Genomic DNA, 17113 nt, shown 5'->3' on the forward strand with positions numbered 1-17113 from the left:
CCTTGCTCTTGAATACAAAAAGGTCCTCTTTTGACTCCCCGCTGACCCTAAGCTGGCCTTTCTCACCATCCTGGACTGGTAATGCAGAGCTAGAGGGTTAAGCTCTTCTTATGGGGATTCAGCATCCTATCACTCACCAACGTCTGTTGTCCCCAGGTCAGTGGAGGCAGATTTGAGTGCCTGTCTCTTGCTCCGGTTTCCATGCTTCAATCCGCTCTGTCCCTTCAACATTTGAAAGATAACTCTCATTCCAGGTAAACAATATTGACTGCCTTGCATCCCAGTCTGTCTGAGAGATTAAGGAACAGTATGCGACTCTGAGGATCCCACCCTACCAGGCAGTCAGACCGGCCAGAGAGTGGCCAGTGAGAAATAAAGAGTCCCTCCCGACTGGCACTGGGAAGGGGTGAGAAGAATGAGCACAGGAGTGGAGAAGGCTCCTCCCACTGCATCCATGCTCTCTGGGTTGTCTCCCTTGTCCACCCAGCTGGTTGAGGTGATGGCTCAGAAGCAGGAGCCTGGATGAGAAGGAGATTCCAGTGGCCCTGAGGCTGATGGGAGACCTCCTTACCTGGTGCACCGAGTAAGCTGACTGGCCATGGAGCAGGGGAGGGCAGATGGACAGATTGTACTGTAACGGCTGGCCCAAGAGGGAGTAGCGACCATCACCTAGGGAGGAAGCACAGGTGGTTTTCTGGGAGTTTGAGCTATTTGGTATGACTTCTGTGAGACTTCATGGGGCTTTGGAGATGGGACCGCAACAATGCATACTATTCCTACGGTTTCTTTGATAGGAGTGCCCATGTCACTGATTAAGCGTTGTCTTTCTTCCTAACCCCCTTGGTCCTCAGTTGTATCTTGGACAAAAGGGGTTATTAGGTTCCCTCATCTTTGAAGAAGGGCTCTGTTCATTGAAGACAAAAGGTCCTGGAGGAAACCTACAGACCCTTATAACTGTCTTTTATTTCTCATATAGTTGCTTCTCACCCTAAACCCAAGGCTCAAGTTTCTGACTTAGATGAGAGGCAATACAGTGTAGTAGACAAGAGAGATCTGTAGCCAGACTATATTCAAATTCTGTCTCTGTTACTGAAGATGGGATGTTGGGTATGTTCTTCCCTCATCAGCACTGGTGCAGTTAAATGATTATAAGATATAGCACCTATGTGTTACCTATTATTGGTGATAAATACTGTATTTCAGAGCACTCTGAAGTTTTAAATCATATTCTCATCTTATTTTTATACTGCTTTTGATAGCCAAGGCAGAAAGCAGATAAGATTATTTCCATTTTACATGTGATTAACCTCATTTTATATATTAGGAAACTGAGGTCTGGTTCTAAGTTTAAGTAACATGGTAACATACTCAGCTTCACAAAACTAGTTAGTGGTAGGACTAGAATTTGAACTCAAGTCTTTTTTTTTTTTTTTACTTTTTAAGAAATTGAGTTATCTCTGAAATAAAATATTGGCAGTATGTTTTAAAGCTATAAAACTCTAATTCCTCTAAATTCTTGGTTAAAAATTTGACTGTGCTTTTAAAAATGGCCATCTATATTCTGCACTTGAGATTTGTGAAAAATAAAGTTTCTGTGGGAAGGTGACCTCTGGTTTCCTGATCATGGGAGGGAGGTGGCTTGGGACTAGGTTCCTTGGTCCACCCACCCCGGGCTGGAGGAAGGGGCCACGTCCCCCACCTGCCCAGCTGCAGGGAGCAGGACTCCCACAAGCTAGGTGGCATCTCAACAGACTTGTATAACTTGTGATTCTGATCGAAAGAACAGCAGAAGTGCCAGGACATTCCCTCCTCGCCTGCGACAGTCACAGCTGAGCCCTCCTTTGGTGTCTACCAGGGAATAGACAGCAACGAGCAGCTGTTCTAAGCTTCTGTCTGTCACAGTAAGTTGGGGGTGAACCCAAGTCTTTTCACTCAAATCCAGCATTCCCTTTTCTAAAACCATACTGTTTCTGACACACCCCATATTCCCAGGCCTCAGACTCAGTACTGATAGGTTAAACTCTTTGCTGTTCACTAGAAAGTTCAGGGAACTTCTTTTCCCTGGCTCACAGTCTCTGGGGACTTGAAAGGAAATACTAAATATGTAAAGGAGATCTAGAGTTAAGGTAACTATGGGCAGCACTAAAGAGAGGTGTGTCTTTGGCCTAAACAGGGACATTAAAGGAAGAGCTGGCTTCCATGAACGGGAGGGCCAGCCACAGTGATTCTCTGTCTACTGCTCCCTTCCTGATCTCCCCACTTGGGAACGGGATGCAAAGGGTGAATTTGACAGCTGATAGCAGCCCACCTCACTGAACCCTTACCCTGTGCGGGACCTCCAGGCCGGGGGAACTGTGTGAGGACAGGAAGGGGACTGAGCCCTGTGCAGACGCTGTTGAGGCTGGTGACAGGAGAGGGTGCTGGAGACTGAGTAGGAGATGTGACAGGGCTGCTGCTCATCTGTGTGCTGGCCTGTGGGAGAGAGCGGAGTACACATCACATATCCACCAGACTCTGCCCTCTGGATTACTCCTATGGCTTGGCTTAAAAGTCACCTCTCTCAGGAAACTTCTCTTGCTGAACTCTGTCGAAGTCAGAGTGCTCCTTCACACTGGCCCCTGAGTGCCTAATTAGTTGGTATTATTTTAATATTCACTTCCTGACAACCTGTTTTACGTATTCCTTAGTGTTTTTAAGCATGCGTCCTATCTGCCACCTTAGGTCTTAGGTTCCTTGAAAGAAGATGCTCCCTCCTCTCTTTCCTGTGTTTCTTCTGAAAAGTGCCCAGGGTAAAAGAGCATACAAGTAAGAGAGGCTGCATGGTCAATGGTAAAGATTGCTTCCTGAAAAGAGTCCGGTCACCTCCCTGCCAAGATAAAGCTGGGTTGCAGGACTCACCTGGGGGCTACTCTCAGGACTGTACAGGTCTCCAGGTTTCTGACCCCGCTGGTCCATGCTGTAATATTTACAGTGACTCCACTGGACCATGGACGGGTTCTGGGGAGGCTGGGGTCCATTAGGGACATTCAGCTGCATGACCACCACACCCGGTCCAGAAGGTGACACTCCTGAGTGGCAAGAAAAAAGCAGTTGGTTGTAAATTCAAACTACATTTGAGCCTGTCAGCTAACCCTGAGTGGGAAAGCCAGTGAGCAAATCCACCTACGGCTTCAGGGTCACTTAAACTGTGTCCTGCCAGGAATCTGAGACAGTTGCTGATTTGGTCTCTGACTCTCTCTCCTCAAACCAGTGGAAATTTGAGGGGAAGATGCCAATGCTCTCCTGGCCTTCCCCTGGTTGAGGGGTACTTTGATAGGCTTGGCCGAAAACTACTCCATTCTGTCATAGTTAGGTATTACCAAATGTCCAGATCAGATTGCTCAAACGTCTGGGCGTGGTACAGGCCCCAGTCTGGAGCCTGGGCCAGGGCTGCAGGCACGTGCCGGCTTTTCTGGTAATGGCTGCAGATAAGTCAGTGATCTCTGGTTGTTCAAAAGAAGATAAATGTGCACAGCTTCACTAAGCCAGATCCAGGACATTAATTCTTGGGCAAGGATAGGGTGAGTTGGAACACTTCAAGTAGAGGGAATGGCATAGAGATATATGTCACATTCAGGAAATGACAAATAATTCAAGGTGCTAAGGAAGGCCCAGGAGCTATGTAGGGGAAGTACTAGGGGATGAGATACATCTCTTCATTTATTCAATAAACATTTACGGAACATTTACCAGTTCCTATGCCAGGCACTGGGTATACAACAACAAAAAACTGGTCTCTACCCCAATGGAATGAACAGTCTATTAAGAGAGTTGGACATTAAACAAATAGCAGGTGTCAAGAATTCGAAGCACATTCAGGTAAGGGTTGTAACCCAGAGGTGTTAGAAACAGGACTTGTGCTTCAGAGAACTAACCCCAGTGGCCAAATGTAAGATGGCTGAAGGGAGGGGGAGACTAGTGACTGGAAGACGAGTTAGAAGTCTACTGAAACAGAACACAATGGTTATGAGTTAGAGCAGCGACAGCAGGAATGGAGTGGGAGGGTGAGATGCTCGGAAGATTTTACTGACAGGATGCAGCCGTGGGGTTTTAGTCCAGGCAACCATGGATGTAGTCTTACCCTCTCACAGGCTGGGGGAAGGAAAGGGCTCATTGAGGAGGAATACCAAGTCCTGAATCTTCCTCATGGTGAAAAACAAGGTAAGGGGTCAGGGAGAAGCAGTCTGACGGACAGTTCCTGCAGGGAGAGACAGGCAGGAGCTCCGCCTCCCCACAGGGGATTGTCTAGCGTGAGGGTCTGCTCTTGGCCCGCCGCCTATATTCCTGCGGATGGACAGGCCGAGTTCACGTGTGTGTGTGGTGGCAGACAAGGGGCTGGGGGTTGCCAGATCGAAACCTGCTGCAGTGCAGCTTCATGGCTCAGCGCCCTAGGGCTGCCACTGCTGCCAGCATCACACTGCTTCCTGTGACAGGAAATGCTGCAGCCTCTGCCCTGGGCACCAGTCATGCTGGGAAGTGAGCGTGATTGCTTTTCTCAGGTAGCATCGCTCAAAGGAAAGGAAAGAAGTGGGGGGAGGTCTAAGAACAGCTCAGGAGACACAGCATCTGTTGTATCCTACTCCCCAATTTGTGCCCCTCCCCCACCCTCTAGGGTTCATCTAATCAGAGAGCACAAACACTCGCAACAACAGGCTCCCATCTTCCCTTCCCCTGCCAGAGGGGGCAGGGTATTCATCAACACAGCTTGTGGAAGGGCCATAGGAGAACTGCGCAGTGGTGAAGTGTCATGCATTTAACAACTCCCCCTTTACTTCAGCTGCTCTGGGCCCTGTATCTCCCGTCCTAGGAGCCCCACCTGCACCAATGTCCTTTAGCCACAAAACTGCAACTGACCTTCTTCAAATACCTCACTGCTGAGGGGGCCAATGCAAAAATACTCAACTCCACAGCGTTTCTGGAAGGCAACATACAACCTAAGCCTAATGCCCTGGGCCAGGAAAGGGTAGAGGATGTGTGAATGTGTGGGGTATGGGCACAAGCAAGGCAGTAGATGCTCTTTATAATGCCAACATGTAGCCATAAGGAGCTATTAGGGGTCTAAAGTGGAGCAGGGAAGAGAACAAAGTCCTCATATTATTTTCTCTGATCCTAACAAAAACAAAGGCAGAGTTCTCAGTCACAGCCTCATTCCTGAGCTCCTCCCGACACTGAGTCCTCCCCCACTAGCCCAGAGCATTGTTCCTTCACTCAGCCGAGGACAGAGAGCACTACTCTGCTGATGAGCTGATTTTTATGCTTCTCATCCTCAAGCCAGAAGCAGGTGGCATCCATTAGCAGCTGAACTGTGGCCACTTCTTAATGCACATGGCGAAAAACTGCCCAAATCTCCCAAAACAAAACCCCCCACGGCACTGCCCAGTGACAGGACTTTCATATTATCAGGCTGGGGGAAGGAGCCTGGGTTAGAGTAGGAAGTGGGAGAAGGGAACTGAATAAAGAAATCAATTTCATCTTGAAAGCTCTGAAAAGAGAGGGGACGTGTGAATGGCTTTTTAAGTGGCATCGTTAAACCTGGGCAGACAGGTCGATTGGGCAGAGCAAACCCCATAAATATAAACAGATGACATTTATGTTTGGCAGAATTGGTTTTTGTTTAGTTGTTTTTTTTTTTTTTTTAAATCACTGAGGTAGAAAACTGATAAGGCTTCTTCTTTACCATCTGGAATGAAATCTATGGAAAGGAATGTCCAGAGAAATAAAATGCCTCAGGCATCTTTCCCAAATTACAGGCTATAATCCTACAGTATCTTCATCTTTTTCCTTTTTTTTGTGGGGGAGAGGGTTATCTTCAGGAACTGGGGAGAGAAAAGAGTTATCTCCACTTTGGAAAGCTCTCAGCTACAAAATGAGCCACTAAGTATGTGGGAAGCTATTTCTGTATGTACCTCACTCTGGCCATGCTGCTGTGTCACTGTGAGTTGAGAGTCTGTGCATAGGTTTCACTGCCATTTCATGTCCGTGTGCATCTTCCCAAGACAAGCCTGCAGAAACCTCAAAGGACCTGCAAGTCATTATTTTAGTGGGGAGAAAACTATTTCCTAGGGTTATAGTTATATCTAAAATCATAGTGAAGGAATTAAGGTCCAGGCCTGGGGGTAAACTGGGCAACTACAAAAATGTATTAATAAACCAGAACAGTTGCTCCAGGAACAGTCAACCCTAATCCCTGCCTTTATTTTTGGAAAAGTGACCATGCTGCTACATGGGAGAAGGGCGGGTGACTGTCCTCTGGAGGTGACACAGCAGCCCTTCAGGGCAATGCTGGCCTTCTAGCTTTCCAGTAAAGGGCAAACTGGAAAGGAAGGCAAAAGAAGCACTTTTCCTTTTCTTCCACTTCCTCTTAAGATTCCCATGACCTGGGATTGAAGATTTGTAAGATCAATGATATGGTGAATAGGTCTCTTAGATGATGTGGGTAGAATAGAGGGTCATCATCTAGGAGAAGTACAAAGGGTCAGTCAGAAGCCTAGGTCAATCAGGGTGGCTAGAAAGAAAGGAAATATACTAGAAAATTCTAAAGCAGCAAGGAAATGAGATGATGAAGAGGGTTTTGTCTATTTTTATTAATCTGGGGAAGAGCCTAGATTATCTCCCTTCCAATTCCAGTCCAGATCTCTAGTGCCAACTTTTAGAACTAATAGCTGTTTCAGTTTACTTAACATTAGGTCCACAGTAGGTACTGCAAAATTATTTTCACTTGATTTGTTTCTAATTCAAAGACCTTGTATTTGTATATGAAGAGGTATAAATGCAGAGACCCAGTAGATACACTGATATACCACTAAGGATTTACAAAGAAATTCACATACAACTATACCCATATGCACAGGCACACACTTATCTTAACAAATAGGAGAGAAAATGCCCTGCGGTATCAAGCACCACCACAGGCTACAGCAGTTCTTAGAGCTAGTTTCTATCATTTCCATACCCCATTGGGAATTTCAAGGTCAACTGCCCCTGGCGGACATTAGGAGATACAGCTGGAGAGACCAATAATGGAGTAAAGGGTAGTAAGGGTTGTTGAATTTTAAAACCTCAGCCTGTAAGAGATCCATGGTTGGTCTGGATAAAGGCAGAAGTTATTAATCCTTGAAGCTAAGAATTGATCAGGTCTTGTGAGCAAGATTGATTCTGGAATCTATTCCACAGCACCCAACACAGAGTACAAAAAATCTTATGTGAAAAATATCCCATTTCTAAAATATGAAAAACTGGCAAAATACCTTATCTCACCACAAGAGGGCACTCTGACATTCCCACTGTAGAGCGGAATGAGGAAGGCTGGAGGCTACCTTAGGACCCTCTCCCCTCCAGAACCCTTGAAATCAATTTAAATGCAGTGCAATGATATGTCAGGGTAGGGTGAAAGGGAAACAGCAGTTGTTCTTGGTATATGGGGGGGTTTTAGGCAAAGACAGACAAGCTGTGTAGCATTAAGTGCATTCACCTGGGATAACCGGCCCCTCCAAAGAAGGCCTTTTTCCTTCCACTGGAGGGAAAGGAACGGAGTACAGAAACCTGTTGAAAATGTGTCTGAGGATGTAGCAGGGGTTACAGAAAGTGAAAAGACCCAAGTTCAAGCTTTAGGACTGTGACCTTACACAAAATTTATCCCTCTTTGAGTCTTAAATTTTCTCTTTACAAAGCTGTGGCGAGAATTAAAAGGACACAATGTATGTGAGTACGAATGAAAAATTGCTAAACAAATCTAAGACACAGTTTTAAAAGCATTTTGTCAGCCTCTCTCACACTCCCAAGAGAAAAGAAAAGCTATTTACAGGAAGAAAGAGTGCAAGAGACAGAGATAACAGCACTTTATGTTGTAAAGGCATGTGAACTGCAATCCAGTTGCAGTGCTGGATTCAGTAGAGAGGGAGAAACTAAGGAGGAGAGAAAGGAAACAAGGAACCCAACCGACATGTGGCTCCCCAGGGGTAGGGATCAGGCAAACCACCTCTCCTCTTGAGGGAGTCCATTTCAACACCTCTGGAAAACACCAGCCAGGTGTTTCCAGGACTTTGGTCTCTCCTCCTGATGAAGTCACAGCTGGGGACAGAGCCAATCCCTGAACTTTCTCTGCCCTACCCAGTTCTAGAGCACAAGTCCTTCAGCAGTGTTTTGCTCTCACCAGTGCCCAAGACCCTTCCATTCTTTATGCTCTTACCTGAGTACTGCTGTGGCATCTGTGGTGGACTGCAGGGAGAGGGAGACTGAGGCATCTGGTACTGCTCAGAGCCAGGAGGCTGCAGAAACCCCACAGAAGGGCTGGGGAGATGGAGAAGAGGGGAGTGGTAAAGCGGTAGAGGGAAGAGCGCAGCTCCTGGCAGACAGCTGTTGCCTCCTGGGCCTCCCCTGTGGGAAGCCAAGGCAGCTCCAAGCCATTCCCAGACCAATTTGCCATGCGATTTCTAAAATCACTCATCAGTTCAAAGTTAATTATATATATTTGTACTTGATCATCTTTCAATTAGGAAGCTGCTAATCAGTGCTACAGATGGAATGTTAGTGACACATGCTCTTCCCAACAGTGTAGAAACACCAAATATATAACTCATGCGAGTGTATGCACACATGACATACACACACACACACACACACACACACACTCTCTCTCTCTGTGTCTCTTTCTCTCAGAAGCAAAACAGAAACGCAAAGAGAGTGCCAGAAACAGACACACAGGGCTAGAGTGCTAGAGAGAGATGGGCAAAAAAACAACTAAGGAGATTCAGGATATTTTCTTAATGGCAAACACAGATCATCAATTAAAGAAAAACAGGGGGAAACCTCACAAAATTCAAGACACATTAAAAAAAAAAAAGACAGGAATAAAACATATGTGCACTGAGAGAGACACAGAAAAACACTGACGTAGGCCCAGACTTGAGTTCTAATCCCAGCTCTGCTTCTACTAACTAGTTGTATGACTTTGAGTAAATTTCTTAATATCCCTAGCTGGAATTTCCTCATTTATAGAAGAAGGGCAAAAAATAAAACAAGGGGAGTGGACTAGATATTTCTAAGATAAACTTCTATCTCTAAAATTACATCATTATACTAAGATATACGAGCTTCTCTGGTGGCTCAGCACTAAAGAACCCACCCATCAATGCAGGAGATGCATGTTTGATCCCTCGGTCGGGAAGATCCCTGGAATAGGAAATGACAACCCACTCCAGTATTCTTGCCTGGGAAGTTCCACAGACAGAGGAGCCGGGCAGGCTACAGTCCACGGGATCGCAAAGAGTTGGATACGACTTAGCAACTAAACAACAACATACTAAGATATATAAACAGACATATAGAGACAACACCTCAGACTCATCCATGGCTATAGAGGTACATGGAAAAATTTACATATGTATACACCAAACTGCTTTTTTAAAAAATAATAAGCAGTCTCTATTTCATAGTTCAGAAAAATAAAAATTGGGGGAAATTATAAAGTCTCTGTTTCTGAAGCAGGAATTTTTTCCTGCTAACTAATTCTTATGCAAATATCAAATTAACAAGGAGAATGAATTCCCTCATGTTCTAACTGATTTGGGGTACCCCTGATCTTTTTAAAAAATAAACATTTATTTATTTGACTGCACCAAGTCTTAGTTAAGGCATGTGGATCTAGTTCCCTGACCAGGGATCGAACCCAGGCCCCCTGCGTTGGGAGCACAGAGTCTTAGCCACTGGAGCACCAGAGAAGTCCCTACCCCTGGGATCTTTACCCCTGCTTTTCTTTTCCACTGGAATAAAAAACATGGTGCAACAGTTGCTAAAGGTCTGTGGGACATGCACCCCATCTCTCTGGGAGCCCTCACCTTGTACCATTCTGCTGAGCTGGCGGGATCATGCTGTAGTACACTGGAACACCCCCTGCTGGGAGGGCCCCCTGCACAGATTGGCTTGCAGGGACCAGCATGGGTTGCTGGAAAGGCGACTGGACCACATTTTGTGAGTCATTACCCACTGGGACCTGGGTGAAGACAAGAAGAGAATGACCACTTTTACTCGCAATTGAGTCATCCAAAAAACAGCTTAGTCATCACTGGACAGGGATACGCTAACCTCCCTCCCTACCTTTAGAGATCCCCTTACTCTCCTCACCTGAAGGAAACACTTGGTGCTACCTCCATTGCCCCCTCCTCCAAACATCACCTTTGGGCATCTGATGTACAGGAAGGAGCCTAATTTCCTCTAGATCCTACTTTTCTGGGCATATACTCATTTGCATGGTATAAAGACCAAAGAATTTAAATAAAGACTCTTCTCAGACTCTTTTGACCTTCTTTCAGAGGAAAAAAACCTAAAAGTGCTATAGGTAAAGTGAACAGTGTTTTAGTGTTTGAGTTGTCAGACTCGAGGACAGACGTAGGAACTGTCCTCCTTTTCCTCATCCCAAGGACTGGGTGGTTTCCCCATTCAGAATGCACCCACTTGGTAAGAAGGCAGTGGAGTGTACTGAACCACCAGGCCTTGCATCTGGCCCCCCATGCCGCTCCTCTGGTTGCTGAGCAGGCCCTGGTTCTGTGGCTGCTGGACCCCAATCATGCCTTGGTAAGCCGCCTGCTGCTGGTTAGGCATCATGGGCTGTAAACCTAGGGACAGGCAAAGCAGAGAAGACATCAGTATAGCCTCAACAATGTTTAGGAGGTCATACTCTCTTAGTAATTTTCCTTCTTTTTTGGAGATTACAGGTTCCTTTTTAGGACCCTAACCATTCCAGCCACTACTCTCCTTCCCTACCACTTTTTAAACAGGGAAAGTAATTCTTCCCCAGTTGCTGTCCTTCCCTTACATCAGCAGTGCCTCTTACCAGGCTGCTGGGATGGCTGCGGCAGCTGCTGACCACGCTGGGGGCTGTAGGCCACCGGGTGAGACAGAGGTCGGTATTGCTGGTTGGAGCTGGGATACTGTCCAGGGGAATAGTAAGACACCTGGATCTATGGTGAGAGGAGACAGACGTATGAGAAGGCCCCTCAAATTCAGCTCCAACACCCCCCAACTACTAAATACATCACAGTCGATTCCAGAAGTCTGTAAACAGAAATATTTTGGGTCTGCAATTGCAGCATTAGTGTACAAGTTTGAAACCGAAGAGGAAGGACTTGTGTTATTTGATAGATGTTTCTGACTAGAAAGACAACTCTCGAGAAAGGTGGGGAAACGGAGGTGGGTAGCGGGCAGGTATCTCCTCTGGTCTGTCTAAACTAGAGGAAAAAAGAAGGTTTATAATACTGGATAAATTGAATTCATGATTTAGACTGGAAACCCAAACCACTCACCTGTTGAGGGGGCTGCATGTAGCCCTGGGGTGGCAGGACTTGCTGAGTAGGGGGTGCATGGCTCGAGGTGGAATAGTTGGAAGTAGGGAGGGGCTGCCCTGTAGAAGCCATGATGAAGCTAGTCTGCTGAGGGTGCTGGGAGATAAGTGGGGGCTGGAACAGAGCTGAGGATGGGTCAGCTGCTTCAGTAGAACCTTGGCGACTAAGGCTCATTTGTCCAAAGGGGTTGCTGAGATCATCTGCCTGTTGAGAGAGTGGGGGAGACCCAAGGACTGAGGTCATATCAAGCCCCAGGTCTTTGGCTTCAACACAGACAGACAGACAGAAATAGTAACCCTCTCTACTGCCTTCCTTCCTTCCACCAATTTGGGATATTCCTATCTCTGTGCCCTGCAAAGTACTTTTTAGCCCTAAGCCTCTGTCATGTGGTATTTCAAATTGCTATGAATCGAAAGCTGTTTGAAGCCCAACTCCAGAGCCAGTCTCCCTACCACATATGAGGTTAACAATGGCCACTCTGATTATGACCTTTATTAGAATTAGTCCTGGGGAGACAGGAGCAATGACACAACTTCTATATATAGAAAAAACAGGACTATTTAAGTCTTTCCATTTCCTGTCTTCCTCATGCCTCCAACCATGCAAAGGGCCTATATGTTGTCATAAATCTCATTTTTATAATAAAGGACCCAGATAACATCTTGTGTGGCTGATCGGTAGGTTCATGTGGCTCTCCAGCTCTGCCTATGCATTGGAAAGACTGGTGGGATCCCAGCTCCTGCTGCTTATCTCCTCACTCCCTCTTGAAGTCATTTCCACCTCTGTTCTCTGACACTTGCCTAGTGTTCTCCTGCCCTTCAGAAACCACTTCCAATTCTCACCTCTGAAAGGAGGCCAGGGTGAGCAGCTGAGCTGGGGAGAGAGACTGACTGACTAATCTGTAATTGCCTTCTCTCTCAGCCCTCAAAGCAAGGGTGAGGGTGTTCCATCTCTCACTTGTATGGTGACAGGTTAGTCTGTTAACTTTCTCATCTCTTTTGCTCCATGGATAGTAATCAACATACACATACACAAAGGAAACTAGTAGAAACAAAAGAGAGTACTTTCCTGCAGTTTCACTCAGTTTTCAGGGATCTGAGCTTAGCTATTTTGCTAACTTAGAGGGAAGGAACAGATGACAAGAGCACTGGATTGTAGTTACTATTTTGAGGTTCATATTCTAGAACTTTTCAGTATGGAGTTAAGAGGTGGGAGAAAAGAAGGGATTCTAGTGATAAAGCAGACAGGTGTGATTAACACAAAATTTGAAAAAAGTCAGGGCTCCTATAACCATGATAGAAGTCACCAACTATGAGACAGCCCAGATCTTTATAAAGGATTTGTTGTCAGGGTACAAACAATTTAAACAGCACATGCTATACAACAGAAGAGGGTATTTTTGAATGTAAAACAGGGAAACATTTGAAGCTTTTACCAGTGGTACCAGAGAAAGCTGCAACCGTGTTTTTATTTTTAAAGGGAATTATAGAGAATCGTTCTCTACAGTACAGAATAAACTGCATTCCTCCACCATGGCCTGGGAGCAGATGAGATGAAGAAGGCACATGGCAGAGAGGACGAGGAGCCCAGGTTAGATCAACATCTGATTTTGTTCCCCACTCCTGAAACTCAGAGTAACTCTGTTCTCTGTCTTACATTTAGGCATCTTTGAAGCCTGAAGTACTGTGAAATGAAATATAGTTCACGAGAAATGAAGTACAGTTCAGCCTGTGCCAGCCCCTAAAGAAGAAATATGTTCCTAACAATGGTCCTCTAAAAAGCATAACTGCTTTGCAAGGTTGTCACAGACTGACCCAGACATGCCCATAGACACAGGCCACACATGAACAAAACAAAAAGGGGGAATGGAGTTTATACCATGTTGTACTGCTGGGGCGGAGAGACTGGCAGAAGGACTTGGGGACAGGAGCCTGGAGAGAACTGAACAGGCTGCGGAGAGGGCTGCAGAGCCGGGACTGGCTGTGGACCAGCAGGGAGACATGAGGAAAGGCAAGAGCAAAGGGAGGTATAGGGAGAGGCAGGGGTGGGGGTGGGGGTGAGGCAGAGAAGGGGAAGGAAAGGGAAGGAAGAACAAGGTTAATCATAAGAGAAATTTCACATGACAAGTAAGGCAGCTGAGCAGGCTGGAGACCAAGTTCAGGACTTGGTCTCTTGCTTTCATATCTTTGACAAACAGGCAATCTCCCCTATCAGTACAGACCCACTGCAGACACTCTACCCCATTAGCCACTCAGAACTCTGTAGCTGCTGTATACAGTCTTAGGACTCTCAGAGCCAGGGTTTGCTGCCTGATTCTAAACACAGCTTTTTCCCTAAGCATTTTTCCTGGACACAGGATTCCTGGGGAGCATAACCCTCCTTGAAAAGGGATTCCTGCTTCTGTAGGAAGGGTCATCCAAGGTCTAGCTCGACTCTCCCAGGCAGGCTCCTGACTTCACACCACAGCTCTTTTGAAGGAGTGCTCATTCACAAGGATCATCTCCCTCCCGAGGGCAGAGAAGGAAAAATAAGCCAGTTCATGTGCTACTTCCTCCTGCTCCATGATTCTTCTGTGCTCCTCTAGGCGGACAGGGCAGTATTAAAAATGCTCCCATAAGCAAACAGGGAGGGATTTAGGAATAAAATATAAATAGCCTAGTTTTAGCTTTTGTTCCTTGGGTTCCTTCACTTGCCTCAAGCAGGAGGACTTGTTTATTAGGAACATGGTGTGTTCTAAACCAACTAATAGGGAGTTATTTTTTTCTCTCTTCTTCCCCTCCAGTCATTTCAATCACCTCATCAGCTCTCCAGTCATAGCTTCTGGAGCCCTATGAAGAGAGGGGGAAATAACACTGATATACACTGCTCATTTACACACTTATCTCATTACAACCTCACAATTATCTGATAGGGAGATAACGTATATTTGCAATTAAGATAATACGACTCAAAAAAAAAAAAAGATAATACGACTCAGAGAAATTAAATCACATACCCAGGATCATACAGCTAATGTGGCAGAGCAGGGACAGGAACCTAGTTTTGCCTGACATATGTTCTTTCCATTCCACTCCAGCAGTAAAGTAAGTTAGTAAGTTAAGTCGCTCAGTCGTGTCCGACTCTTTGCGACCCCATGGACCGTAGCCTACCAGGCTCCTCCCTCCATGGGATTCTCCAGGCAAGAGTACTAGAGTGGGTTGCCATTTCCTTCTCCAGGGGATCTTCCCAACCCAGGGATTGAACCCGGGTCTTCTGCATTCCAGGCAGACACTTTAACTTCTGAGAAGTCAAACAATTATGTAAATATCTCCAATTACGTATATATCTTTTTGTTTGAATAATTCTCCTTCCTTCTTTCAAATTTAGAGTATTAAGAGTTAGTTGTGGGGGAACCAAGGCATCAATATATATATCTGCCTGCCATATATCTCCTGGGAGACCCTTTCAGAGGGGATTAACAGCTCCAGAGGCAGACAGTCCAAAAATCAGAAGACTCCCAACATGGAGAATACTCCTGATATCTGCATTGAATACAATGTAAATCATCTTGGAAAAAGCTACTGATTTTCGACTGTGTGACCTGAGTGAGATACTGCTACAGCCTTGAAAATAAGCTCTCAGCAACTCTGGCACACCTATTTTCTGTAAGCTGGTGACATTCCAAATATAACTGCTGGCCTACCTGCTCAGCATGAGCTACCTGTGCTGGTAACTTTTAGACCCATTTTCTATGATCCTAATCCATTTCTTCCTCTTGAGGGATGGCCTGCCATTATTTCAGGCCTTACATTCTCTGGAGGACAATGGGAGACCTTAGGGACAGTGAAGTGGTAAAATCACTGCCTGTTTTTCCTCATGTTTGTGAGTTTTGAATAAAAAGTGAAGAGAGGGATGGAGGTTCAAAAGGGAGAGGATAAATGTATACCTATGGCTGATTCATGTTGAGGTTTGACAGACAACAAAATTCTATAAAGCAATTATCCTTCAATAAAAAAAATAAATTAATTTAGAAAAAAGTGAAGAGAAAAGAAACAATGCTCTTCTGTTCGTCCTCTCCTGAGTGAGGAAGGGAGTGGTAAAGGCAAGCGTTCTCAGTACTATTTTTAAGTGAATCTACCACTACCCTCAGCCACAGTTCTCTTCTTGGAGAGTCTCAAACTCCAGTTAGGGAACTTTGAAGAACTATAGGTAGGGAAGCCAAAGACTGGCCCTGAGGGACGTGATTGCCACCTACTGGTGACTTCTGGGCTCGATCATTGCTCTTGGATCGTGACTGGACTCCAGGGAGAGGCTCAGAGGACTCCTTTTCATAAGGTCTACCCTAAGTTAATTGGGCAAAAGGTAACCACTGGTCCTTTAATCCTCACAATCACTCCCTGGTTTCAAAGGTTCTATTGATATGTGATATGGAAGGCTGCTCTAACAGCAGGGGCTGCCAAGAAGGGAAAGAGCATAGTTTACGTGGAACTGTCCCCCAGGCCAGGGGCAAATGCTTGCTGCTACAAAACTAAAGGTTTTTCTTCAAAAGGAAAACCTTTAGGGTAAGCACAGTGGTATGTGCGTGTGGTCACTTCCTTCATCCCCTGTTACATACCACTGAGAAATGAAATGGTAAGTATTCTGGGGTTTAACAACTTGAGTTTGGAGAGCCACCAGTGTTGAGAGACAGTGGTAAAGAGAAAGGAAGAAAGAAAAAGGCAATAGGGAGAGGAAGAAAGGGATAAAGAGAAAAGGAGATATATATAGTGGGGTGGTGCTGGTATAATATTAGCAGCTACCATGAGTGCTTCAGAGACACCAAAATTAACCAACATAAGATTTTTTAGTTTGGAGTTTGTGATCACAATTAAGTGCAAGAATAAATTTCTGATATCTCTGTACTAAATAATGTTCCTCTGTCTCCAATTTACAGGACCTAATCTAGCACTGTACTGCCTGGAGATGATCAGTCGATACCAACAACCGACCCAATGACCCTCAAGACTCAAGAAGCACGGAAAGAATCTGAGTAAAAGTTTGGGATTTAGGGCCAGTCACCTGAACATTCTACCTACAAGTTTTTCAGTCCCAAATGGTTATACTCTTTACTTATCTCTTTATCCCCCTCCCACTCTTGCTGTTTCTAGATATGGATGGATGGAGGAGACAGATGGAAGACTAAGAGTGAGACAAGGAAACAGAACTGTATTAAAATACACACATTTTAAAAAACTCAAAAAATATACTGGGACCTTAAAAAAGTAAAGCACATACACAGAAACAGCAGGGGATGGCCAGAGGGAGAAGTTCAGAGTTTACTCACTTACAGGTCTAAATTAAGACACAAGACAGGGAAAGCACACACACATTATGCTTCAGTATGGAGTGAGGTAAGCTGATGTGAATGAGACTTAATGAGGTGGTAGAAAGACGCCGGGTGGTAGAATAAGAAAGAAAAGTCAGGACTGTAGAGAAACTGCTGAGGGACTGAGATGAAGGACTTGGAATGACTGGCATGTGTGTGAAGCTACAAAGCAGAGCTTCCTAGATCTTCACTGTTCTTTATTTTAGTGTCATTTTCCAATATACTGAATAGGGTAGTGATGAGCCATTCTGGAGTGTTCCCTCTCTAGTTTCCAATCCTTGGGGTATCAGTGCTTAGGACTTCTTCTTGTACCTATGGAAGAGACCTATCTGAGGCCAAGCTGGACTAACTGAGTATGGAGGTAAGAGAGTCTGGGAGGTGAAACGAGAAC

General features: G+C 45.4%; 1 protein-coding gene across 23 annotated transcripts in view; it reads right to left on the reverse strand.

Moving 5' to 3' along the window:
• Window positions 1–17113, reverse strand: part of R3HDM2 (R3H domain containing 2) — a 161681-nt gene that overhangs the window by 2222 nt on the left and 142346 nt on the right. For 11 of the 23 annotated variants that reach the window (XM_040233023.1, XM_040233027.1, XM_040233021.1 and 8 more), the window contains 11 exons: window positions 14174–14206; window positions 13257–13358; window positions 11340–11582; window positions 10871–10997; window positions 10492–10652; window positions 9876–10030; window positions 8228–8328; window positions 2899–3068; window positions 2325–2472; window positions 572–669; window positions 138–222 (listed from right to left, as the gene is read on the reverse strand). In XM_040233023.1, coding sequence (XP_040088957.1) covers window positions 138–222; window positions 572–669; window positions 2325–2472; window positions 2899–3068; window positions 8228–8328; window positions 9876–10030; window positions 10492–10652; window positions 10871–10997; window positions 11340–11582; window positions 13257–13358; window positions 14174–14206 — 1423 coding nt within the window. Of the gene's footprint in view, window positions 1–137; window positions 290–571; window positions 670–2324; window positions 2473–2898; window positions 3069–8227; window positions 8329–9875; window positions 10031–10491; window positions 10653–10870; window positions 10998–11339; window positions 11583–13256; window positions 13359–14173; window positions 14207–17113 lie in introns of all 23 variants that reach the window. The other 12 variants (XM_040233038.1, XM_040233032.1, XM_040233031.1 and 9 more) reach the window with 3 other exon arrangements.

This window comes from Oryx dammah, unplaced genomic scaffold, assembly GCF_014754425.2.
Source record: "Oryx dammah isolate SB20612 unplaced genomic scaffold, SCBI_Odam_1.1 HiC_scaffold_29, whole genome shotgun sequence".
Taxonomy (NCBI): Eukaryota; Metazoa; Chordata; class Mammalia; order Artiodactyla; family Bovidae; genus Oryx; species Oryx dammah.